The following is a 25,444-nucleotide window of genomic DNA, read 5'->3' on the forward strand; positions in this document are numbered from 1 at the left end:
ATATATATATGTATATGTATATATATTTCACCTGAGCAATATAGATAGATTTCCTCCATGTTCAACACCCACCCATAAGGATAATTATCTTCTGACTTCACAGTATCTGCTGCATATGTATTACAGTTTTGAATGTAAATGCCAAGACATGGTACTTCTCCTCTGATCTAGCTCTCTTACATAATAATGTAATGCTTAAGGAACATACAGGGTCCATTTGTAGCCAACAGGCCATTTGGGTGCACTTTGTGCATTTATAATTAACATCATTAATGAACTTTTTTTTTGGAAAAGAAAAAATGTGATGCACTTGTCTGAGATGTAGCTTTGAGTAAGATGAAATATGACTGTTTGTAGCAAATTTGTACAAAGTGCCTTCAAGGAAAAGAAACCTAAAAAAGAATGGACAGATACATTTAATGTATTAGGATCATTTTTAATTCATGACGATGTAACCAAGGTGTGATTTATTTCAATATTGTTAGTCTCACATGGGGAAAAAAAAAGAATGAACAATATGCCTTAAGAAGCAGGCAAAACAATGGGATATACATAATAGCACTTTATTGCCCAGGTGGAAAAAACAGAAAATGTTGCTGTTAACAGCAACATTCAAAACAACAGCTTTCAAAAGCACGCGTAGTTCTTACATGATGAATTCAAGTAAATGACATGTGAACCCACAGTGAACAAAGACTTCAGTTAAACATTTCAGTTAAAATGTCATTTTCACACTTAATGGCAATCAAAGCTAAAGATCATACAGCTTCCATGTAACTTACCTGTGAAGCATTGCTTCTATTTAAGAAAAAAGGAATCCATAGTATTTTTGCAAGTAGTTTGTTGTATATTCTGAATAAATGTCTATCACTTGTGATTTTCTGTTGTTTCTTTGCTTACTCATGTATCACATTAGGCTGGAGCTCAGCTGCTAGTAGCCACACAGATGCTCATTAGAAAGAGCACCAGTCCTTCTTCAGGCCACTTGGCAGTTCATTGCTACTGTGATGACGATGACGAACATCATCATCATCAATGTCATTGTGATTATGTCACATATACCAGATGCATTCAAATCCCACAGCTTCTAGGCAGCTTCATCATCCAGACCCTGAGGTGCCATTGTTTTAGTTGCTCTAATCAGTGCAGGATACAATGATAAACACGCAGCTTGATCTGTTCCCATCTTTGCTCATGTAGTCACAAGAACAAGTTATGAATCAGGATACGCTGATGAGTGAAGTCAGTAACAGTGTAAGATGATGGTATTTTAATGATGCTGTGATTAACAACTATCTAGTAAAAGAAAAATATATTAATACCAACAAAATAACTTTTCCACAAAGCAGGAATCAATCAGTACTTTATATTTATTCATGGCATTATGAAAATCTTGCTGTTTCTTAGATTTACAGGCAACAGAAATTATAATGTGAGTGTAAAAGGTGAAGACAGTGTGAGCCTTTCTTTAATTCATACAAAGCAATGCGAACACATGCACTAGCCTGTAAACGTGAGCCAGTTCTTCAATAGCAAATGGCTGAACTGCCAAAAACAAAATAAAATAAACAGAACAGTTCAGACATTGGATAATGTGCAGTAACCCCCCCCCCCACCCCCCCGCAACAGAATAAAATGGTAAAGTGCCCAAAGGTTCCAGATTCCCAGTGTCTCCAAATGTTTGAGTTTCACTGTGTAGCACTTGGTTGAGGGCTCATTTCATTATGTGTCAGTATCTTGCAGTGGGTCCTAAGATCTTGAGACTGTTTTAAAAAAAGATCCCTGTGCTAAAAACTATTTTTTAAAGCTGAAGTACCCCCCCCTTTACTTTATGTATGATGCACGCTCATAGTGACAAACCCACAGACTCTCTGCAGGCCCCCTCAGCTCTATGGAGCGTTTTAGTCTATTCTGGATCAGAATTTTGGTTTTTCAATTCTCCTGCCCCCAAGTGCCCCTGGCTGTCAGCTGAATGTTGTTATCCAGTGACTGCAAAATAACAAAACAAATGTATTCAACTGTGTTCAAAGAAAGTACACAGTCAAAGAACCAAGGTTGATAATGGTAATCTGAGAATACACATAGAGTACTATACATACTGTACATACATTGTTACAAAATGGTCCTTAATCTAAGAGCAATACCTACAACTCCTCCAGCAGAGGTCGATGTAGGTTTACCAATTCAATCTCAAAGGAGTCCAGTAGATGGAGCACAAACATCACAATAGGCCTCAGACAATGCTTTATTTTTTTAAAAATCCACAGCTACCAATCAAGTCTAAGAACACTGGGAAAGTACTTTATATAGCATTTGGTTATATGCTAAACTCCTACAAGCAAATTAATATGTGTCCCTACTGTTGCGCAAGCAGATAAAAAAAAGAAAGCCATCAGTGGCATGACAATGACATTAATAATAGCATTACACTCTGAGATCTAAATGAAAGCCCAGTCAGAGCTGCATCTGAGCAACTGTCTTTGGAAATAAAACATTTAGTTCCCCCCCCCTTATTGATGAGAATAAAGCTTTATGTGTCAAATCAATGTCATCCTCTTTCTCTGAAATTTTGAGCACAATGGGGTAGCCTAAATTAAGGAGTCTGGAGGAGGACTGAATATACAGAGAGTGCTTTGACCTTGGGCTTTACAGGGTGACACCTGAGACTGACTCACTGTGGAGAACTGCTGAGAGTCTGTGAAGGTGGGCAACATGTGAGACTGCTTACAAGAGTTCATAGGTTGCTGTAGAAAGTCAGGGTGTTACGTAGGCTGATTGTCACAAGTTCCGGACAAAACTATACATTCCAGAGACAGTTTACCTTCTTTATAATGTTATAAACACAAGTTGAAGAATGCTATTTTTCATAGAGATTTACATGTCGTATATTTGTTTACTACTGTCTGGGTACTCTGACTTCCTCCCACAGTTCAAAGACATGCAGTTTAGGTTAATTGGTGACTAAATTGCCCATAGGAGTCTTTATGAGTGTGTGTGGTTGTTTGTCTACATGCCAGCCCTGTGATAAACTGGTGACCTGTCCAGGCTGTGCCCCGCCTCTCGCCCAGTGTCAGCTGGGATTCTCTTCAGCCCCTCTGCGACCCTATTCAGGAATGAACGGTATAGGTAAAGGATGGATGGATATTTGTTTACTATATTGTTATTAGTTCTGCAGCTGTGCAGCACCCCTATTCAGAGGTGACCTGACTGTCTCATTTGCTTGCTCACCAATAATCCTATCATGTGACTATACTGCATGCTTTCCAATCTTTCTCCCAGTATGGTAACTGTCCCCTGCTAAAATTAGAGGGCCCTCTGTCGACACATTTTGGAATGTGACCATCCAGTTCCCATCCTGCAGATGAGCACTGGATGGCACACTAACTTTCACCGTAGCTCAATATTTGTTGTGTTTATTTGAGCTAACCCCTTCTCTAGAAAATGACAAAGTAAATACTGTGAGGTTAGTTTTTTTTTACTATTGCTCTGATCAAATCTGTTCAGTGGCCTGCATTTTCTGATCTGAATGTACTGTAATGCATATATGTGTACTACTTCTGCCCGATATACATGTGAACTTTTATTTTATTACTAATGCTGTATTATGAAAATGTTGACATAAACTGTTTGTGTCATAATTACATATATGGTGGAGCATTAAAATGGACTCTTCTGAATATTACAAGGCTTACTAACAAGCTTGATGCATTAAAAGATGTAAATATTTTATAAAGTAGTCGTAATGGACTTGTGAGATAAGACATCAAAAATTTAAATGCCATGCATAAACACTTGTGATGGCTTCATAAACTTTAGATTCCAATACATGAGGGTTGTCAGATTTGGTTAGGATTAGAGAATGTTGGGGTCAGGTTAAGCATCTCAACACTGGGTTAGGTTCAGAAGGGGAACACACAGGCTACTATGTAGCTACTGGGAAACAGACAGAATCTTCTCCCGAATATTGGAATCTAACCATGATGGCAGTCTGTGGCCCAGGCTCAAGCTGACACGAAAATATTTCACCCAGCTCATGACTCAGACTCGTGATCCCTCCTCTGTGTGACTCTGACGTAGCGCTCAGCGTGTCCCGCCGGTAAGGGAGAGAGGGGCGGTGCTGCTGCTGCTGACTATATTGCAAAGAGACTCGTAGCAGTTGGCCCCTCTTTGCTCTGACTTTCGTCGAGTGTTAATCGCAGACTGATTCGAGCCGGGTAAACATGGCTGGATATTTGAAAGTCCTCAGCTCTCTTACGAGGTCTGCCGGCGGCGCTTTTTACAGAAACCCCGCGGTGCTTGCGCCGGCTGCAAATTGCCAGACTTTGCAACAAAGAAACTGTGAGTTATAGCAGAGGTCACCCTCCGCATCTTTATGTTGACAGTTAACGTAATTACTGCTCGACCTGGCTTTGTGTTAAGATGCCCCCTTTAATATCGCTCGGGCTATATTTTGGGAAGCTAATGTAATATCAGCTCAGCAGGAGCGCGACGTCGTCCAACATTTAAAAGCCGGTGATACCGAACTAACGCAGCCATGCTATACGCGAGTTGCTAGTCAACTGGGATGCTGTAACGTTAGCTTTAGTGCTGCACTGAGCTTCGGGGGAAAATGGTCTGCACACATCCCAACCTCTTTATGGCTATTATATTGCAGGTCAAGTGTATTTCATTTAGATAACATGGATATTGTAAACGTCGAGAGAGAGAGAGAGAGAGAGAGAGAGAGAGAGGAGGGCCGACACAGCTAACCGGTCAGCCGCAGAGAACTGTCTTTGTCTTCCCCATACGAAGTTTGAGGAACAGTTGATGGCGATGTGAAGCTATGTGGTTACATGATTCAGTTAAACGCTTACAACCTACAATCTGCTGTCAAAACAGACGTGACCGGGCATGTTTACATTACGTTTACCCCGAGAGAGGACATAAATCAAGGAGAAAATTGGCAGTACGAAAACCGGCAGCAGATGAATCATTCATTTTCTCGTTTTGAGCTATCTGTGCGGGGATGTCCTTGCTAGAGAAAGAATATACAATCCCTGCTACTCGCAATCAATTTATATCAGCCACCTAAATCCAAAATGACGGGCTGTCATCATGTTTGCAGTGCGGCAATAAAAGGTTTTAGCCAAGGTCAGCCGCTGCATACGAGGCTCCGGTGTAGAGCGCAATGGCTGCCATTGCTCGGTCTGTCCTACATAAGGTTATCCATCCGAGTTACATCCACTGGACTGCTAGGTGCTACACAGTTTCCCACTTCTGACCATAATCTGCGATTGTACAACCCTGTGCATCTCTTTACTTCTCTGGTGCCTCTAAATGCTTATAGATTTTATTTTATTTTATTTTTTTAAAGATCAGCACCAGGTCCTTTGGTCCAGATTTGTCACGTGAGCTCTGCAGACATCCACTACAGCATGGCTTACATGCGCTGGCGTTGTAGATAGCAGTCTCCATGCGAACCAAGCCAGCACGCCCAGTTAGCGTTTATAAGGCAGAGGGTGAATTGTAGGTCACTCTGACTCATGGTGTGCTGAATCAGGCTGTCATTTGAGCATTGCAGTCTACCTAGCTGTCTGTGGTGAATGATGGTAGCACTGTTTGCACTGCCAGCAGTGTCTCATGTAGTTGAAACAGCCCGTCCTATTGAGAGCAACCTGGGGCAGCATCGTCACAGTAGTTTAAGTGATTTACTCAGAATTATCCAGGATGTAAACAGTGCTCCAGTCTCTGAGACCAAGAGTGGAAGACTGACAGTTGTGATGGCTGCTTTATTGAAGTCACCAGCTGCATTGCCTTGGGGAAGGATCCATTTGCTGCAAGTTATATGCTCTCTAAATGTCATTGTTCTTGTAAAGTTGGTCAGCTTTGGATTTTACAGATAAGAAAAGGTGTACTGCTGTTGTCAGTCTCCAACTTTAATTGCAAATTTGGCATAGTTTCCTTTTGCGTTTACAATTGAACGCCCCATTCACTAAGCATCTCACCAACACCCGCATCTCGGGTTCAAGTCATTTTATTTATTTGGGGAATATCTTTTCCTGGAATCAGATTAAAACTTGGGTGGTTTAAGGTTTGTCTCTTGGTGAAACTGCAGATAACACAGCCAAATGTTGTACTGGTCATCTTGGCACGTATAATTTTTAGTCCACACAATATGATACACAAGTAATATTGAGCACATACTGTAGCACATGACCTTCACAGTATAGTTTTAAAATTTGTTGTTGGATAAACACCCTGTGCTACAGACAGGTTATTTAAAATGGCTAAATTCTAAAAGTAACTACTGGTGAAAAGATTAAAAAAAATCTTGCAGACCTACTGTTTTCCTTATGTATGTGTGAGTGATGTGGCAGACATGACTTTGTTTGAGCTTGCCCTTCATCCTCCAGTTTGTTCAAACACTCAAAGAAGTTATGTAACTGACTCAACTCCCCCAGGACCAGTATTAGCACGTTTACTGTATTTTAGACAAGTAGGGAATTACTCCGAACTGTACATTATTAATGACCTGCTGCAGAGAATTAACAGTCCCTGTAGTAAACAGAAGCATTCAGGAGGTGCTTAATTTTCCCTGATCCTTAGCATGTAGCAGTTAATACAGGGTCTGCTGCCAGTCTTTATCGTGAACACATATACAGTATGAATAATAGTGGTTTGGAAAACCTGATTTCCGAACGACCTTTTGCTATTGCATAACATAATTGTAATATAAAGATTGCACCTCCTATTTGCTGTGGGGTTATTTTCAGTTCTTGATGGTCACCACTGTACACAATCCGTGGTCTGCAGGGTCATGTGTCATGTTTGGAGCATGGGAACAGAGAAGAGGCTGTTTTCACAGGTGCTGCCATGGTTTCACAATCCCAGCTAGATCAGATATCTTCACAAACCCACATGGATTTAGATTTTCTTGAATAAATACATTTTCTGTAATATAAGGAAATGTTGATTGCCTTATCACTCCTGCAGACACGTTACATTTACTTGCATTACTTTAGAAGACTGCAGTGGTGAAGGATTAATTTGGCTGAGAAATATGAGTCACTTGATCTTCTGCGCCTCCCCCTGTACTTTTCAATTCACTGAAATGCTCCTGCTAGCAGGGTTCTCACACACTGAGCAGAGTGAGAGAAGATACAGTGGATATAAAAAGTCTACACACCCCTGTTAAAATGCTAGGTTTCAGTGATGTAAAAAAAACGAGACCAAGATAAATAATTCCAGAACTTTAGCCACCTTTAATGTGACCTATAACTTGTACAACTCAATTGATTTGATTTGATTTGATTTATTCTTTCAAACATGTAACAACAGTCAGTATGTAATCACACGTAATTCCAGACATATCCACAAAAATATTTTCAATTTGCTTATACCTAGTACATGCTTGAATGAAGTAGGAAGAAGTTAGACTTATCCAGTCCTACCCCATGACATCATCTTATCATCATTGGTTTGCAAGCAGTATTACTACATGGATACATATTCTACATCCACACTCCCGTCTAATTAATCGTTAAGCCTGTTCTTGCCCATATCTTGATTGACACATACCTTTATATCTATGTTTAAACTCATCAATTTTCTTACTGTTTTTTTATGTCCATACTTAAATTATTCCATAGTTTTACTCCACTTATCGAAATACAGAATCTTTTTTTGGTTGTACATATAGCATGAATTTTATAATTTAACTGACCCCTTAAATTGTATCCCCCTTCCCTTTCATCAAATAGTTTTTGAATGACTCCTTTCTCTGAGCTAGAAGAGCACATGGATGAAAAAGGACATTAAAACACCAGGCTGGGCACAAACTGTTAAGAATGTAAATACATAATGACACAGTGCTAAAGAATCAACAACACTGACATCATGCAGTAAGGAGATGTTTCTGAGAACTACTAACCTAGTGTGAATGGTCAGCAGGTGGATTTGTGGTAATTTACAGCATAAACACACTCAGTGAGCATTATTAGGCACACGTGCACAGTTGAAGGCAATCCAGTACAACAACACTGCCATAACAATTATCTTTATGAAGCTCATGATTTTTCAATTCAGTTTTATTTGTATGACACCAAATCACAACAAAAGTTATCTCAGGACACTTTAACTATGTTCTCACAAATAAACATTTACTTCAAACATTTCTGACAATTTCACCAGAAACTGAAACATTATGAGCTTCACAGAAGATATTCCAGCAGGGCATCATATTCAATTATACAGGTGTACCTAATAAAATGGTCAGTGAGTGATCTAACCACCAGCTTTTTGGAATTTATACCAAATTATAAAATCACATTAGCATGTCTGTGATAAATTATTCTACACTCAAAGTTCACTTACTTTTTCCAAATCTTTTGCCTGTTGTTGGAGGGTCAGAGTTGACCTGGATGTCTAGGGTCCCTGCTAAATGTGAAACAACAAAGAAGCAGGTTTTTACTTCAGACAACACAGCTGATCAGACAGTGGACTAGTCAACTAACCTCATACAGTCAGTTCATACTAATCACAAAGACAATCACTTCTCTTGCAGTTGTGGAAGAGGACATTTCTGGCTGCAGCAAACAAAACTGAAGTTAATTTCTAAAATGCTGCTCAGCTGATTAAAACATTACATTTGATAAAATCCTGCTCCTCCTGAGAGGTTTTTGTTTTTCTACTTAATTAGAGTGCCCTGTCTTAAATATCACTGGTGAGTTGTAAACATGCACAAGTGACACAACTGTACATGTAAGATGTTAATATAATGTCATTATGTGGAAAAGCTTCGTGTTCATTGGAATTAAGTGCTACCAACACACATTATGTACATGAGTACCTTACCAAGTGTGGTCAGTAATCACATAACATTATCAACACGTTGTCACATAAAAATAAAGTAAAAAAAAAAAAAGACGCTTCGTTTTTGCTTATACTGTTGGTACAAGCTTCTGTTCACTTTACGAGCCCTTATGTTGACTTCAGTGTAACTTCATGTGTTTCAGCGCAACCTTACATCTGGGTCATGTTTGAAAAATCCAGATAGCCTTTTAAAAATATGTACAATATATTATATATTTGATAAATATTTGTTATTTGCAAAGTTTCCAGAGATTCAGATGGAAAAAATATCGTAAGCTGCACAACTTAAAAAAAGTTGCCCCCCATTCCAGCAGAAATTCAGTTATAAATCCACTTTGTGGTTTCCAGTGCAGCCCAGACATAGTGAAGAATTCAAACTGTGAATAAAGTGCGACTTCAAGCTGAAGTTAAAGGTCAGTCTCTGCTGAAGTGACAGCAAATAAACTGAGAAAACAAATGAGGACAGGCCGAAGGTCCTGGTGCTTTATTGTCCTCAGTTCTGACATGAATAGCTCAGCAAGAAGCAAAAAGAGAGAAGGAATGAAAACAGTGAACGGTTTCTGATCCAGGCAACATGAGGTTTAAGGAAAAACAAAACCTCAGTGTGGATGAACAGGTCTGGGTCCAGAGTGCTCCGACTTGCAGGGTGGTCATGTACAGTGGATATAAAAAGTCTACACACCCCTGTTAAAATGCCAGGTTTCTGTGATGTAAAAAAACGAGACCAAGATAAATAATTCCAGAACTTTAGCCACCTTTAATGTGACCTATAACTTGTACAACTCAATTGAAAACAAACTGAAATCTGTTTTTCAGTGGGAAGTAAAAATAAAAAACTAAAATAATGTGGTTGCATTAGTGTGCACACCCTCTTACTGTGGGGCTGTGACTGTTGTCAGAATTAAGCAGTCACATTCAAACTCATGTTAAATAGGAGTCAGTACACCTGCCATCAATTAAAGTGCCTCTGATTAACCCCATATAAAGTTCAGCTGTTCCAGTAGGCTATTCCTGACATTTTCCTAGTCGCATCCTACAGCAAAAGCCATGGTCCGCAGAGAACTTCCAAAGCATCAGAGGGATCTCATTGTTAAAAGGTATCAGTCAGGAGAAGGGTACAAAAGAATTTCCAAGGCATTAGATATACCATGGAACACAGTGAAGTCAGTCATCATCAAGTGGAGAAAATATGGTGCAACAGTGACATTACCAAGAGCTGGACGTCCCTCCAAAATTGATGAAAAGACAAGGAGAAAACTGGTCAGGGAGGCTGCCAAGAGGCCTACAGCAACATTAAAGGAGCTGCAGGAATTCCTGGCAAGTACTGGTTGTGTAGTACATGTGACAACAATCTCCCGTATTCTTCATTTGTCTGGGCTATGGGGTAGAGTGGCAAGACGGAAGCCTTTTCTTACAAAGAAAAATATCCATGCCCGGTTACATTTTGCAAACACACATTTGAAGTCTCCCAAAGGCATGTGGGAAAAGGTGCTATGGTCTGATGAAACCAAGGTTGAACTTTTTGGCCATAATTCCAAAAGGTATGTTTGGCGCAAAAACAACACTGCACATCACCAAAAGAACACCATACCCACAGTGAAGCATGGTGGTGGCAGCATCATGCTTTGGGGTTGTTTTTCTTCAGCTGGAACTGGGGCCTTAGTCAAGGTGGAGGGAATTATGAACAGTTCCACATACCAGTCAATATTGGCACAAAACCTTCAGGCTTCTGCTAGAGAGATGAAGATGAAGAGGAACTTCATCTTTCAGCACGACAATGAGCCCAAGCATACATCCAAATCAACAAAAGAATGGCTTAACCAGAACAAGATAAAAGTCTTAGAATGGCCCAGCCAGAGCCCGAACTTGAATCCGATTGAACATCTGTGGGGTGATCTGAAGAGGGCTGTGCATAGGAGATGCCCTCGCAATCTGACAGATTTGGAGTTTTTGCAAAGAAGAGTGGGCAAATATTGTAGAGTCAAGATGTGCATTGCTAATAAACTCATACCCCAAAAGACTGAGTGCTGTAATAAAATCAAAAGGTGCTTCAACAAAATATTAGTTTGAGGGTGTGCACAGTAATGCAACCACATTATTTTAGTTTTTTATTTTTACTTCCCACTGAAAAACAGATTTCAGTTTGTTTTCAATTGAGTTGTACAAGTTAAAGGTGGCTAAAGTTCTGGAATTATTTATCTTGGTCTCGTTTTTTTACATCACAGAAACCTGGCATTTTAACAGGGGTGTGTAGACTTTTTATATCCACTGTATGATTAGAGACACTAAGCCACATTGAAGAGCAACAAAGTTAGGAGACTGCGCTCAAAAGTCATGGGTGGCATGAAAATAAAGCAGCTTGAATTATTGATGTTTAGATGGATTTAACATGCTGATTTAGAAAAGTGAGTGATTTTGAACAAAATAAAAGATTTTTGTATAAAGGTCTTTAGAGTAAAAGATAAAAACATCTAAGCAAAGATTTAATGTTGACCCTGAATGGTGCATTCTCAAGAATCAAATATGACCTATATTTTTGATTGACAGATGCTGACAAACGCATCAAAGTGGCCCAGCCAGTGGTGGAGATGGATGGGGATGAGATGACCCGCATCATTTGGGAGTTCATCAAAGAGAAGGTGATACAGTGGCTTCCAGGAGTGGATGTGTTCTTGTAGTTGCTATATAATAAGAACCAAAAATAATTTTTATGCTACAGAGTGAGGACATTTTGACTGGTCCTCATTTTCGGAAACAGCTTTTTGAGGGTTAAGACTTGGTTTTAAGGTTCTGGTTAGAATTAGGGTTACGTTAGGGTTAGGCATTTAGCTTTGGTAGTTAATGTTTGGGTAAGGGGCTAGGGAATGGAATATTTCAGAGAATCCTGACAAAGATAGAAGTACAAGTATGTGTATGTTTCTCTGAGGAGGGTAATGCTGCGCTGTCCGACTCTTCTATTTTTATACCACAGACTGATGCATGGATCTGAGATGTGAGGGGAGGGTTACACGGAAGATTATGTATGATGTGGAGGAGGGGCTTTTGTGGTGTTTCCTTCAGTCACTGGCTGACTGGCTCCACACTGAGCAGATGGAGTGTTGGCTCAGGAAGAAGATGTGGAGAAGCATGACATCAAAGTCTTGAACATTTTATGGCAACTTGTATTGTCCTGTTAAAAATCCCACTGATCCCAGAATGCATTGCATGAAAGTTTTTTTAAGTCTCAGAAAAAAAGGGAGGTTTTCTGGAGAGCAAAACTCCTGTAAACTAGGATCTGGATGCTAATTCTGGTTTTTGTGTTTGTTTTGTTTGTGGGTCTTTTAGTTAATTCTGCCTAACGTTGATGTTGAGCTGAAGTATTTTGACCTGGGCTTGCCAAGTCGTGACCAGACTGAAGACCAGGTCACCATCGACTCTGCCTTGGCTACCAAGAAGTACCATGTGGCAGTTAAATGTGCCACCATCACACCTGATGAAGCCAGAGTGGAAGGTGTGTAACAAGTATCTCATAGCCTGCTACATATTTTTCATTTCAGAGCAGTTTAGACCCATAGCCTCACTGCTAAAGTGACTTCATATTCACTGTGTGTCAAGTTATTGAATATTGTATAAGGGACACCATATCGTATGTTGTCTTAACAGCAGATGTTTTGATTGTGTGCATAAGTTTAACAGATCGAACTTGAATAAAGCTCTAATTTACCATCCAAGCAGTGCCAGGCTTAGCAGACCTGGACTAAGAGCAGTATCAAAAGACAAGTACAGTGAAAATGGTGTTGGCTGCTTCACAAGGCTGATTATAACATCAGGAAGCAGGGCTGAATAGACTATTTGCTGCTTTGCATTTTTTAAGGCAGTACAATGGCTTAAAAAAGCCCAGCTTGCTTAAAAAACAGACTATCACAAAATAAGACTCCATCTCGGACCACATCTCAGATTTCACTTACTGCATTGCTATATGAATTTTAATATTATGCTGTTTACATTTCAAAAATCATCAGGACAGTGAGCTTACTAAATCTTTAGTCAACACTGTTAAAATGTAGTGTGATTAAAAACATTTGACCGACAATGGTACATAGATTTCTCTGTAAGTGATGATTATGTTGTTTGGTGCTCCATAGTACACTTTCTAAAATAGTTTTTGTATGTAGAGTTTGGCCTGAAGAAGATGTGGAAGAGCCCTAATGGAACCATCAGGAACATCCTGGGTGGCACCGTTTTCCGCGAGCCAATCATCTGCAATAACATTCCCAGGCTTGTCCCAGGCTGGACAAAGCCTATCGTCATCGGCAGACACGCCTTTGGTGATCAGGTCAGTGTTGTCTAAATATTGAACAAAATACAGAAATTGAGTTTACAGGAATGTTTCTTTTAACTCCCGAGTCCAAAGAACCAGAAACAGGCAATGTTGGAACTGATATCGAGTTTTGTAAAGCTGATGAAACTTCTTGCTGTGTTTTTTCCACAGTACAGAGCAACTGACTTTGTTGTGAACCAGCCTGGCAAATTCAAGATAGTCTTCTCACCTGCTAATGGAAGTGCCAACAAGGAATGGGAGGTCTTTGACTTTCCTGCTGGGGGCTGTGGAATGGGCATGTACAACACAGATGAGGTGAGTGTGTACTTACATTTAAAGGATATGACTAGCGATGTTTTGTTTTGTTACTGTCAACAAACTCTATAAAAAAAGCAAAGAGAAAAAAATGTGACCGTTTCAGCGTGTCTGTAGTGCACAGCCTCTCGTCTATTTGTTCCTTCTAAACACATAAATGTTAAAAAAATTGCTTAGTAATAAATATTTAAAAAAAAATTTAAGGTGAAATATCTGGGCACTGTAGTTTTTAGCAAATGTTATTCAAACAGGAGTAAATGGTATATTTTTTTGGTCTGTTTTCTGCCACAGATTTTGTGCACTAATCAGTATTTATGGCAGCAGGATGGCCTATCACCTCAAAATAAACAGCACTTCTGTGTTCATCATAATGAAGGAATGTGTCTCCCAGGGGCTCATTAATGTGCTTTTTAAAGTTTACAGCACTGTAGAATAAGCTGTACCAGTCTTTGGCCTCTCGCATGAAACTATTCATGAGTCACTGGTTTTGGTCATTTATTGTGGTTTGTTGACCTTTAAAAATGACTTGGCTTTTAGGTTTTTATCACTTTAATGCTGTGCTTTTTAAACCTTTGAGGGCTTATTGTATCCAGGACAAAAGATTAGAAAAATCACTGCATACCTGAGCGAGCTGCTTGTCAGACTGAAATATTTGTTTGCTAATGAAATGTTGTCAGTGTAATCTTCAGATAGGGTGTGCGACCTCATATGTTGCTTTAGAAATTTTTGTTTAGCACAGAGAGGAATACAAAACAATAGAAATCTGGTTAATTCTTCCAAGTAGTTCCAGTTTCTACTCCCGTCTACCAGTTTAGGAAAGTGGATAGTTACAGTAGATAGTCAGAACTTAAGCAGCCCCTAAACCTTCAATTTTATACCCTTTTTTAAAATAAGTGCTTCTAAAGTCTGCCTGAGGTGCTCTGTAAAACTGACACAGTAGTCACCAATGTAGATTAAGATCTTTTTAACCTGCTCTGCTACCATTTTGTTTGCACTGGACTGAATGGCTCTGTTTGATTTAACAACATCAGAGGTCACAGCAGATGACTTTCAGCTTGTCAAGGGGAGGGCTGTTAACCCCTGTACTGCTGATAAAAACCACTGCAGTTGTAAACTGTTTGTGTTTGTCTTCCAACAGTCGATTACAGGCTTCGCACACAGCTGCTTCCAGTATGCTATTGCCAAGAAATGGCCCTTGTACATGAGCACAAAGAACACCATTCTTAAAGCCTACGATGGCAGGTTTAAAGACATCTTCCAGGATATCTTTGAAAAGTGAGTGTCCTCTGATTTTGATAGGTTCTTTTTTGCTGCATAAGTAAAATATCTTTGTAAGGATACCATTTTGATCAGTGGCATAGGAAACAGTAGTAATATTAAACTTTATTTTGATACAATATTATAGAAAAGTAAGCACTTTTTTCCCACTTACTGTAAGCTTTAGAAATAGCTTTAGTTCATTGAGTTTTTTTTTTTTCCTACAGGAACTACAAGCCTGAGTTTGACAAACTAAAGATCTGGTACGAGCACAGGCTTATTGATGATATGGTCGCTCAGGTGCTGAAGTCTTCTGGAGCCTTTGTCTGGGCTTGCAAGAACTACGACGGAGACGTCCAGTCTGATATCCTTGCACAGGGTGAGCTACTTGGAAAACAAGTCTGTGTCTTTCTTGGAAATGAAGTTGTTAGAAAATACTGAAATCTATTAGTATTTCGGATGACTGCCATTTTTGGGGCAGAACTAAATTGCACAAAATTTTGTTTCCTGTTTTAGGTTTCGGCTCCCTGGGCTTGATGACCTCAGTTCTCGTATGTCCTGATGGCAAGACAATTGAGGCTGAGGCTGCCCACGGCACTGTGACCAGGCACTATCGTGAGCACCAGAAGGTTAGTAACCATCCATCTTTGTCAGTCCTATGGCTGTGTGTTGGTAAGCATTTCAGCTGGGCAATGAAACAGAAAATTTGAGAAACTGGATTATGACCTTGCAAATAGACTTTGTAATCTGTGGAGTTACACTGCCATCGTGTGGTGAAAATCGAGTATGAGAACTATGCTTAGGTGCCTGGAGCAAATTAGAAAAAAAGGTGGTTTTATTCTTATGATATTTTGAAAATAAACATTTTGTACTATTTGTGTAGTAGTTAAAGAAAAACTAAAATTTCATCTCTGCTTTTAGGGAAGGCCGACCAGCACCAATCCTATTGCCAGCATCTTTGCCTGGACCAGAGGCCTGGAGCATCGTGGCAAACTTGATGGCAATCCAGACCTTATCAAGTAAGAGCTGTATAATACTTTAGTGAACATACAGATCTCGGATGGGGAAAATGGGTTTCTAAATGTATTTGATCATCTGCAGGTTCTCCCAGACACTGGAGAGTGTGTGTGTTCAAACAGTTGAGAGTGGCACGATGACCAAGGACCTCGCAGGCTGCATCCACGGCCTGCCCAAGTAAGTTTATTTTCACGTTAATAGTTTTAATTCTTGGATATCACCAGTCATTCTAACATATTACACCCAACAGCCATTTCAATAGATACACCTAGTTTTTACCACTAATAATTTTGTCTTCACATCAGCCTGAGTTCATTATTGATTCAGCAACATGCTGGGAATATCTGATAGGGATGACAGAAAACCCTTAACATGTTGAGCTTGAATGGAGCCATCATTGCATCAAATAAACTTATATGTCTTGGGTGTATATTACATGGTTACATAAACACTTAATTCTGAAGATGTAAGGAAGGGTCTGGCACCAGAGATCACTCAAATAAAGGAGTGGGAATGTAGGTATCTTTGGGACATCACACCTAAAATAGGTAGAATAAAAGGTATTGGTACAGCTAGTGTGGATAAGGTTTCTGTTTGCACTTGGCAGGCATGTAGATGTTAGGCATAGAAAAAAACATTAGGAAGTCTAATAGGACTCAATACAGAGACAAGACAATTAGTTAATCAATTAGCTGGTCAGAAAAAGCAAAAATGTCTAACAGATCATAGTGCCTGCAACTCGTCTGCTTTGTTTTATAGAATTGTAAACTGATGGGGTTTGTATGGACAAAAAAAGAAACATGAAAATGTCATTTTCACAGCTGTCTGATATTTTATAAACCCAAATTATTTCCAATTATGATTTGCAAAATCATCAGTAGTACACATAATCATTAATTACTTACTTAATCAATATAATAGCAGCCAAATAGAGATAAGGTTTGGTGCTTTCATTGGCAGATTTCCTTCTTGTAACTCTGATTGGTTAAACCATTACCATCAGCCTGATACACTAACGTACCCTAAGTCGGGGTGTTACTTACTGTGATTCTGACCTGCCTGCCAGCATGTGATACAGGTTGAGAACTCGAAACCTTGTCCCAAACATGTCCTCATCTTTGGGCATGTTTGAGGAATGTCTACCTCTGTCAGAGTGGAAAGTTATCCTCTGGCCCAAGAAAAAATATTGTATAAGGGATTCTCACCATTGTAAAATATTAATTGGAGGTGCAGTTCTGCTCATTTCACATGAACAAATGCGCATAAACGCTGAAGAACAAATTGTGCACCTATTGTCCATCTAGATCCAGGTACAAATCAAATATTTATTTTCAACCCCTACTTAAGGGTTTGGTAACACTAGAGAAAGTAGTTTTGTTTTCAACTTGCGCATCTGCCAATGATTGGATGTTATTTTTGTCATTGAAGGCAGTCCTGTCTGGAAACAAGAGATGCATAAATACAGGGCAGCCATTTTTAAAGTTTCAATAATAGAGCTGTCATGTAGTAGTAGTAGTAGTAAGTCATATTGTTTAATAAACTTATCATGCAGCGTGTCCATTGTAAATTTTTAATCAACAACATCAATTAATGCTAATCCCTAAAAATAAAAAAATTCTCCTTGTATTGGTGTTTTATGGTCTTGTTTCCTAAAGCTTGGCATTGAATTTCCTGATCTGCTGTGTCTCGTCTTGCCTTTTCAGTGTCAAGCTAAACGAGCATTACGTCAATACTACAGACTTCCTTGACGCCATCAAGACAAACCTGGACAAAGCCCTTGGCAATTGAAGGACTTGAATTAATATAGTTAGCCTGGAGATGGCAATGGCACTCTTCAGTTTTTGTACCTCATTTTTAACTTAAGGTCAATGAACTCACTAGTATTTTGTCTGAAGGAAAAAATTAAAATGTTTATTGGATTATGTAGTATTCTTTTAGGTTACACAGCTGAGAGATATCCCTCCACCTAATTATCTGTCCAATTATTTGCAAGGTTTTATTTTTGTAATATGAAGTACTGTATGAAATACTGTGTAATGCCACTGGGCAGGGTCGAAGTATGTGTGAAACACATTTGCCAATAAATCCTTTGTTTGACCCGGACTGAGTGCTTTTGGTTTTTGAACAAATAATAAAAGCTCAACCATTTTAAAGGTAAATAAATTTATTATTTTACAGTATTTTCTGGTACACAACATTGTACTTACATTTCTATGCACATTATCTCCACACTAATGTCTAATACAGAAAGCCATTGAAGCTGAGCATCTTCCCCTTTGTATCATCACTAAAACAGTGATGGAGTGAACACAGAAAAACTCTCAAAAATGAGCTCTTTTTTTTATTTAAATGCACTATATCAACATTGCAAATGAATACCTTGTTTGCAGGTTACAAGTTTGAAAAGCTAAGCACTGAGAAAATGAATATATTGAGCATTTCCCAAATCATTTTCCATGAGGTCCATGGCCCTGTCACATGTTGGGAGGTTGTCGTTCATCACTTGAGACCAGCATACAGCATGATGGATGGCATGCTCGCACAGACACACTGGGGCACTTAATATTTCTGTCCAAGTTTTTTGGGACAGTTCTTGTTGAGATTCATCCATTAAAAAAAATGCAATGCCGATGCAGGGTTTGCATTGCTTTTGAAAAATGCTGCAGTCTGGTCTTGTGAAGGTCTGATGGAGGAAAATTGTGAGGTTTGTTGAAAGGGAAGCTGTACCACAGTCTGTTCTCTGTGGTAATCTTTTGAAGAGATCTACAGATGGGTGGCAGGGGAACCTGAATGTAATTTCATGAGGTCTGTGATCAGACTGCAAGAAATCTAATGTCCCAACACAACAGCAAGAATAAAAAAAGACTGACAGTGCCAGCAGCTGCATGATTTGATCCAATTCTTTGGTAAAGGGGTCCTACCATTAAAGCGGGTACTTTAATTATTATTTTTTTTAATATTAGTGTTGTAAGACATTCCACAGAAACAATTACATTCATAGACTAGAGATCAATGCAGGGCGATGCTTGTTAATGCAAAAACCTAAAAAGTAGACACAGTGGTCTTCAGTGCAACGCACTGATTGCAGTACCAGCCAGCATACAAGAGGACTGATACATTCTGTACAACAATATACAATAAAACACGGATTGCAAATCCAAAGGAATTTAAGTCATTTTGCAGACTTCAAATTTAATTAATCACAGTGTAAATGAAAATGAGTCATTAACCTCTGCAACTTGATAAGTTTTGGCAAGTGAAATGAGCAATAACACTTATTCCCTTCTTTAATGCTTCACTTTGTTTGAGAGAGACCGGGATTGTCTAAATGAGTAAGTGCAGTATAGCGTCACCATATGCTTTAATGCTTGTAGCTAAAAGTCTGCTTTTCAAAAGAGGTTCCGATGATGTTCTTGTTTTTAAGCCACTGACAACATAAATGTATTTATATAGTTTTTTTTAAACCTAAATGCTCCTATTTTAGATAGTCCACTTTTCTCTAATATAATATATTTTGCTCAGTAGATTTGCAATATTTTAGAGATGAAAAATATTTAATTAGGTAAAAAGTATACATTTCCAAATGTTGTAGCATTATGAGTGATTCCAGTGCATATGAATGTGCAGTTTGCTGGGCTTCTTCTTGCCACTGAAGAACAACCCAGGCACTATACCTTTAACACCAAAAAACAAAAAAATCCCGTTTTCAATAGTTCTCGTTTATATTCAATTTGTGGGGATTTTAATAATTCATGCAGTGCTGAAGCGCCCTGCACCCTTCCCATAGGTGCTGTAATACTCCATTTGAGATAGTTTAGCAATGTCTGGTGTGTTGTTGTTGTTAGCCCGGTTTTCCCGTTCGCTGAATTCAAAGCTCTCCTCTTCATAGTCCTCCTGGCCTTCTGTGTCTTGGGGGGGTTCTGAAGAAGGAAGGAAACACCCACACACACACCCACACACATGATTCCTATCTGTCCTCAGTAACGCACATGCAGAGCTCTTCCTAAAGACAAATGGCCTCACTGAGGACAGCCAGTAGATTGCCCCCCTCCTCTCCTTCCTCAATACCAGTCTCTACTGATAGGGACAGGCATGTCTAATCCAGGCACTGCTAATATTTACTAAACACACAGTGAGTGAGAGACAGAGAAACATCAAAACACTTGGCCACTAGATTACAGTACATGCTAAGTCAAAGTGCATTAGGGACAGACTGAGTGACAATAATGCAACACGAAGCCCTCTGAGTAATCACACTAGGAAATTTGCCACACATAACCCATCAACAGTTTGCTTCCATCAACAGTGTCATCAAGGAGTTGTCTGTTTCACAGCAGAGCGCGTAATTAAAGGCAACCGATTCTTACCTTGTCCGTCTATTGAGGTGTCCATGATGCCGTGTTTGACCTTCATGTGTCGGCTGAGGTTGCCCTTCAGGTTGAACTTGCTGGTGCAGTAAGGGCACTTGAAGGGCTTGCTGCCGGCATGGAGATGCATGTGGCCGAGGAGGTTGTACATTCTGTTGAAAGACTTTCCACACACCTTATAAACAAGACCACAATAGTCAGTACCAATCCCAAAACTCAGTTTATCTTAACATAAAAGTCTGCTGAATTCACTCACCTTGCATTTAAAAGGCTTGACTGGCAGATGAACAATCATGTGCGTTTTAAGGGTCTGCTTCTGGACAAAGGTCTTGAAGCAGACGTGGCACTGGAATGGCCTCACGCTGGCATGGATCAACATGTGTCTCTTCAGGTTGGCAGACAGGGTGAACTCTCTGGCACAAACGTCACACTTGAATTCTTTCATACCCTGGAGAAATAATTAAAAAAAAGGTGTTTGGGTCTTCTAATTAATTTGGCTAAATATACGGTCTAGAGGAAAATAAATAATGAGTCACAGAGAGAAAACATAAGGAGCTTGTGTGTGTGCATGTGCATTCTGGCTGTTGATCCACCTCAAGTAGATTACATTAGCCCCCCCAAGTGTTGAAAGATGGAGTAGAAAAAGCCTAACAATGGACAGAGTAAACTTTTTCTTTTTTTTCAGCATTTATTTAACATTGATTTTAATATTTAACAAAAGAAAATTCAATTAAAAGAAATATTTTCCATATCCTTACAGAATACAACAGACTATATAATGAAATGGGGAGAAAAAGCAGAGTGATTCATCAGACACAAAGGGAAGCGGTTTTGCAAAAGACACACAACACGAAACACATGCAAGTGGGGGGTTGAGCCACACAAAAAACAACCCAAGGCTTTTGAAGGCTATGTTTACAAAGCAACTGGTTTTGGAAAAAAGGCTGCGATGAAAGTGTGCAATAGTATCCCCTTGTTTTCTGTGAGGATTCATACAGAGGACTGAGGGAAAGAAGATAAAATACTTCACTATTTTCCTAAATCCCTTACATGATTAGATCCTGATAATGGCTTTTCCATATTTTGAAGGTTTAGTGATGTGCAGTTGCATAAGGCCTGCCTACTCTTGGCTTTGTTTTGAACACATAAACTGGTAGACAAAGGCACATCATTGAGTTTCAGTACCTTAAGTGCGAGGGCTTGCGCTGCCAGTACCTTGTGAGTGAGAGCGTGTTGTCGAAGATGGTGGATCTGGACAAACTCCATGCCACACTCAGGGCAGACATAGGGCCGCACGTTCTGGTGCTTCATCAAGTGGTTCTGCAGCTGGCTGCGGTAAGCGAAGGACTTGTGGCACTCCGTGCACTGGTACGTGGTTGGGCCCTGGTGACTGGTCAGGTGGCGCTTCAGGTGGGCATAGGTTGGGAACTCCAGACCACATTGGGTGCAGACATGACACTGACCATTCTCATGTTTGTTTTCGTGGGTCCTCAGTTCACTGGGGTAGGCAAAGCCGCGGCCACAGAAGCGGCAGCTGTAGGGCTTAACATCTGAATGCTGCAGCATGTGCCTCTTCAGGTGGCTGGTTTGTGTGAAGGCCTTCTCACAAACAGTGCACTTGTGAGGTCGGGTTCCCTGGTGGGTGAGCAAATGAGTCTGGAGGTGGCTCGGCTGCTTGAAGAGTTTTCCACAGTGTAGACATTCATGGGGCTTGATTCCATTATGGCCCAGAATATGAGTGACAAGGTTATATTTTGATGTGTATGACTTCTCACACATGCGACACTTCCAGCGTTTCAGACCCTCTCCAACATCTACGCAGTAAGACTCATCGATCTGTACGTTGATATCCAGCCGGTCAATCTGCATTCGCCTGGCAAGGCCCTCTGGGTCTGACCACAGCATGGCCTGGCCGTTCTCCTCTTGCTCTCCTGGCAGGGACATGTCAGCGGACTCATAGGCAACCTCACTGGACTCATAGTAGCGGTTCTCTAGAGGACTGCCAGTCTCTCCACTTGTCTTGAGGTTTAGTGCCTCCTCCTCTTCTTCCTCCACCACTAACTCCTCCTCCTTCCTCTCTCTTTCTCTACCAATGGTTTCTTTTTGTTCCTGTTCTGGTTGTCCATCTGTTTGTTGCCTGGGTGTATCTCTCACACAAGAAGAACAGTTTCCACAGGACTGCTCTTCTTTCAGAGATCCTTGTTGGGTGACTGGATCCTCTGCCATGCCAGGACTAGGCCTGCTGTTCATGTGAATGCAGGAAGGAGGCATGTCAGACTCAAGTCTCTCACCTTTAACCTGAGTGTGTGGACCTGGTAATTTTTGTGGGTGGCCCTCTAATTCTCCATTGGTCCTGGGCCTTTTGGTCCTACCACGGGGCCCAGGCCGTCTTCTTTCACTGCATTGAGGCTGGGGCTCTGGCTCCCCAGCAGGCTCAGCCAGGTAGTCCCCATTGGCCCCTATCAGCGGGTCAGCATATTCATACTCCATTGCCTCAGGTGGAGGAGGAGGACACTCTCTGGGCTCCCCAGTGTAAAAGCCATTAGGAGCAATAGTGGCCCCAAAGATTTCATTCTGGGAGATGAGGCCAAGAACGGCTGCCTGAGCTAGAGATAGCACCACCACAGGTTCTGTCTGCGTTCCCACATCCACTTGTCCCTCAGTCATCTTGGGGTAGCTCCGCACCAAGCGGCTGCTCTCCTCCTCCTGAAAAGAAGTGCATAAACATACAGCATAAGTCAGGAAAAAAAAAATCAGAAGCAATGTGTGTGCGTATGTGTGTGTGTGTGTGTGTGTATTATTATTCCGTTGTTACAAAATATGTCTTACACAATGTTTCCTCATACAACATAATTTCCCCATTTCACCCTCATGATATTTGTAACTTTCCTATTAATACAAACAAAAGGCTGTTTGTAGTTTTAATATTGAAATGATCATGTAATTTACCTCTTAAGACTCAGTGTTCCAGATTGATATCAGACACTACACACTCTTCTTTCCTAGGAACTCCTAGGATAAGGTTTTTAGGGTTACTCTGTGAAAGCTGTATTCAGACTACGCCTTATTTCTTTGCTCTGAATCTGCAGAAAATTACCATTGAGGTACCATTTAGATTGAGGAGATAAAACAGATCTGTGCTAGCACCCCGCTTCCTTCCTTGACAGGCTTTAGAATAATAAAGAACACAACAAGGGATGCAGGTCCAGTCAGGATGTTGACTTCCGTGGACTGTCCTCAGCACTTCCTGTGGGGTCCCGGGGCAGCCTGACTGACCAAAGTCATCTCATCACTGGACCTTACTGGCGCTATCTATGCCATTCATGAGGAGCACAGCGACTCAGACACTCTCAGCGTAGCCGATTTCATAATGCCTGCCACACTGGGCTTCCTTAACAAGATGATCTATGCTGGTAGGCAGCCTCATATCCATAACAGACATTCGACTGAGCTTTGGACTCATTCTGTATTCCAGACCAATGCATAAGACTCACTAATATAGCTGGATGGTTTGGAAGTGTTTCAGACTCACATGCACATGTTTATCTTGTCGCTTGTAAAAACGGAATAGTGAAACTGTGAGGAAGAAATTGTGGTGGGACCAAACTGTCTCATTTTGGTAAAGGAGAAGCAAGTATTATAGGCCTGGTTTCAGGTTATTTTTCAGCATGGCACTAACTAGTGGGAAAATGTAGAGAGAGAAGCTCTGACCCCTAGTTTCTTTTTCAGACTACACACTAGTCTTCACCATGTGCCATGCAAACAAGAGCTGCTTCCTTTCCTGACACAATACTAAGAGAAAAGAAGTGGATGGGGAAAGGGGGAAAAGGAAGAGGAGATAGAGTAAGAATAAAGGTGTGTGTGTGTGTGTGTGTGTGTTGGGAGATGGGAGTAGACCTGGATGCCCTGATAACCACGTCATTTATAATTACTGCTTTTAAAGTAGTCAGACAGAGACAGACTGTGTGTTTGTGAGAAAGAAAAGGAAAGAGGCTGGGTTTGTATTTGAAAGTGTGTGTGTGCGTGCGTGCGTGCGTGTCTGAGAGAGAAAAGAGAGGGAGGGAGGTAGAGAAGGAGAAAGAGCTGTGGGCGGGGGAGGAGTGGAGGGAGGGAGACGGAGAGAGAAATGAGATGGAGGGCCTGAAAGATAAAGAAAGAGGGGAGGAGAAGGAGGGGAATGAGAGATTGAGTGAGCATGTGAGAGAAGGGAAGAGAGAAAGGAAAAGGAGAGGGAGGGGGTGTGTGGAGGGGAGGGGAGCTGGAGAGAGACAGAAAGACAGAATGAGTGAGTGAAAGAGGGGAAGGAGGAAGGGAGGGAAGGAGGGGGAGCTGGGGAAAGCAGAAAAAGCACAGCAAAATGAAAGGCTGACAAAATGAAAGAGAAAAAGACAAATGACAAGGAGACAGAGAAGGTAGGGTAGTAATTGCAAGAGTCCGGACTTTTACATTTAAAGTTGCAACTGAAATACACCTAAGGACAAACAATTACAGCAGTAGAGGAAAACATGCGGCAGAGAAAACAAAACTCTGTTTTTTTTTTTAAAGATGTTCTCACTATGGTCATATGCATGTGAAAAGTAATCTCACATCTCCTCACACTTACACATAGACAAGAGTGTAAATACCACATCAACAAACTGCCAAACAAGTAAACCCCCCACGTCCCCACCCCCTACCAACACTTAGCAGCAACACATCTTTCTCCATCTCTGGGTTACAAACTCACCACATTGTTCCTGGAGTGATGTTTGAGGTGTTTCAGGGATCTCATCCTTCAGGAGAAATGAGTGGAGTAAAAAAATCCACCTCCTATTTATATCTGTGGGAGAGTGGGGCGGTCCCACGGCTCATCCTCCTCCTACTGTTGCTGTTATCAGAACTGACTGTGCCTGCCCCCCCAGCCCTCCACCCCACCACACACACACACACATATACACACACACACAGACATACAGCATCACCCCATTTCTTTCTCTTCCTCCCACCCTCTCCTTCCAATCTCACTTCTCTTTCTCTCCTCTTTTCTCTTACAAACACACACACATCTTATCTCCCTTTCTCACTACATACAATTCAGCATGACCCTTCAACACACATTTCTCTTTAAGGCGCACAGGGACACAGTCGCTATCTTTTCTTGATCACACTTTATACTTTGCATTTCCTTTTTTTTATGAGCATGTGCGCTAACACACAAGCAATTATAAAAATCTAATCAGTAGTTCCTTTCCATGTGCACAGACAGATATATGTGACTCAGAGAGACTATGGGTGGAGGTGCGTCTGTCAGTAGCAAAACAGTCAGACAGATAATGTCTGAGAAATAAAAAAAATCTTA

At 40.6% G+C, this 25,444-nt stretch overlaps 2 protein-coding genes across 3 annotated transcripts; one reads left to right on the forward strand and one right to left on the reverse strand.

The window, feature by feature from the left end:
• Positions 1–4,074: 4,074 nt before the first annotated feature.
• Positions 4,075–17,842, forward strand: idh2 (isocitrate dehydrogenase (NADP(+)) 2). Its single transcript, XM_020612584.1, has 11 exons — positions 4,075–4,338; positions 11,398–11,489; positions 12,175–12,340; positions 13,005–13,165; positions 13,322–13,465; positions 14,604–14,740; positions 14,950–15,101; positions 15,239–15,351; positions 15,644–15,741; positions 15,824–15,916; positions 17,443–17,842. Exons 1-11 carry the CDS (start codon positions 4,221–4,223, stop codon positions 17,525–17,527), a joined length of 1,359 nt encoding a protein of 452 aa, XP_020468240.1. The 5' UTR covers positions 4,075–4,220; the 3' UTR covers positions 17,528–17,842.
• A 570-nt stretch (positions 17,843–18,412) lies between these two features.
• Positions 18,413–24,902, reverse strand: znf710a (zinc finger protein 710a). 2 transcript variants are annotated; one of them, XM_020614343.1, is made up of 5 exons: positions 24,833–24,902; positions 21,322–22,812; positions 20,363–20,554; positions 20,107–20,281; positions 18,413–19,659 (listed from the first exon to the last, which is right to left on the reverse strand). In XM_020614343.1, the coding sequence occupies exons 1-5, from the start codon at positions 24,875–24,877 to the stop codon at positions 19,490–19,492; spliced, it is 2,073 nt and encodes a 690-aa protein (XP_020469999.1). In that variant the 5' UTR covers positions 24,878–24,902; the 3' UTR covers positions 18,413–19,489. The 2 variants fall into 2 exon arrangements, with proteins under 2 accessions (XP_020469999.1, XP_020469990.1); XM_020614334.1 differs by having other exon boundaries at positions 21,292–22,812.
• Between the last annotated feature and the right edge of the window lie 542 nt (positions 24,903–25,444).

The sequence above is a fragment of the Monopterus albus genome, unplaced genomic scaffold (assembly GCF_001952655.1).
Source record: "Monopterus albus unplaced genomic scaffold, M_albus_1.0 scaffold5.1, whole genome shotgun sequence".
NCBI classification, from domain to species: domain Eukaryota; kingdom Metazoa; phylum Chordata; class Actinopteri; order Synbranchiformes; family Synbranchidae; genus Monopterus; species Monopterus albus.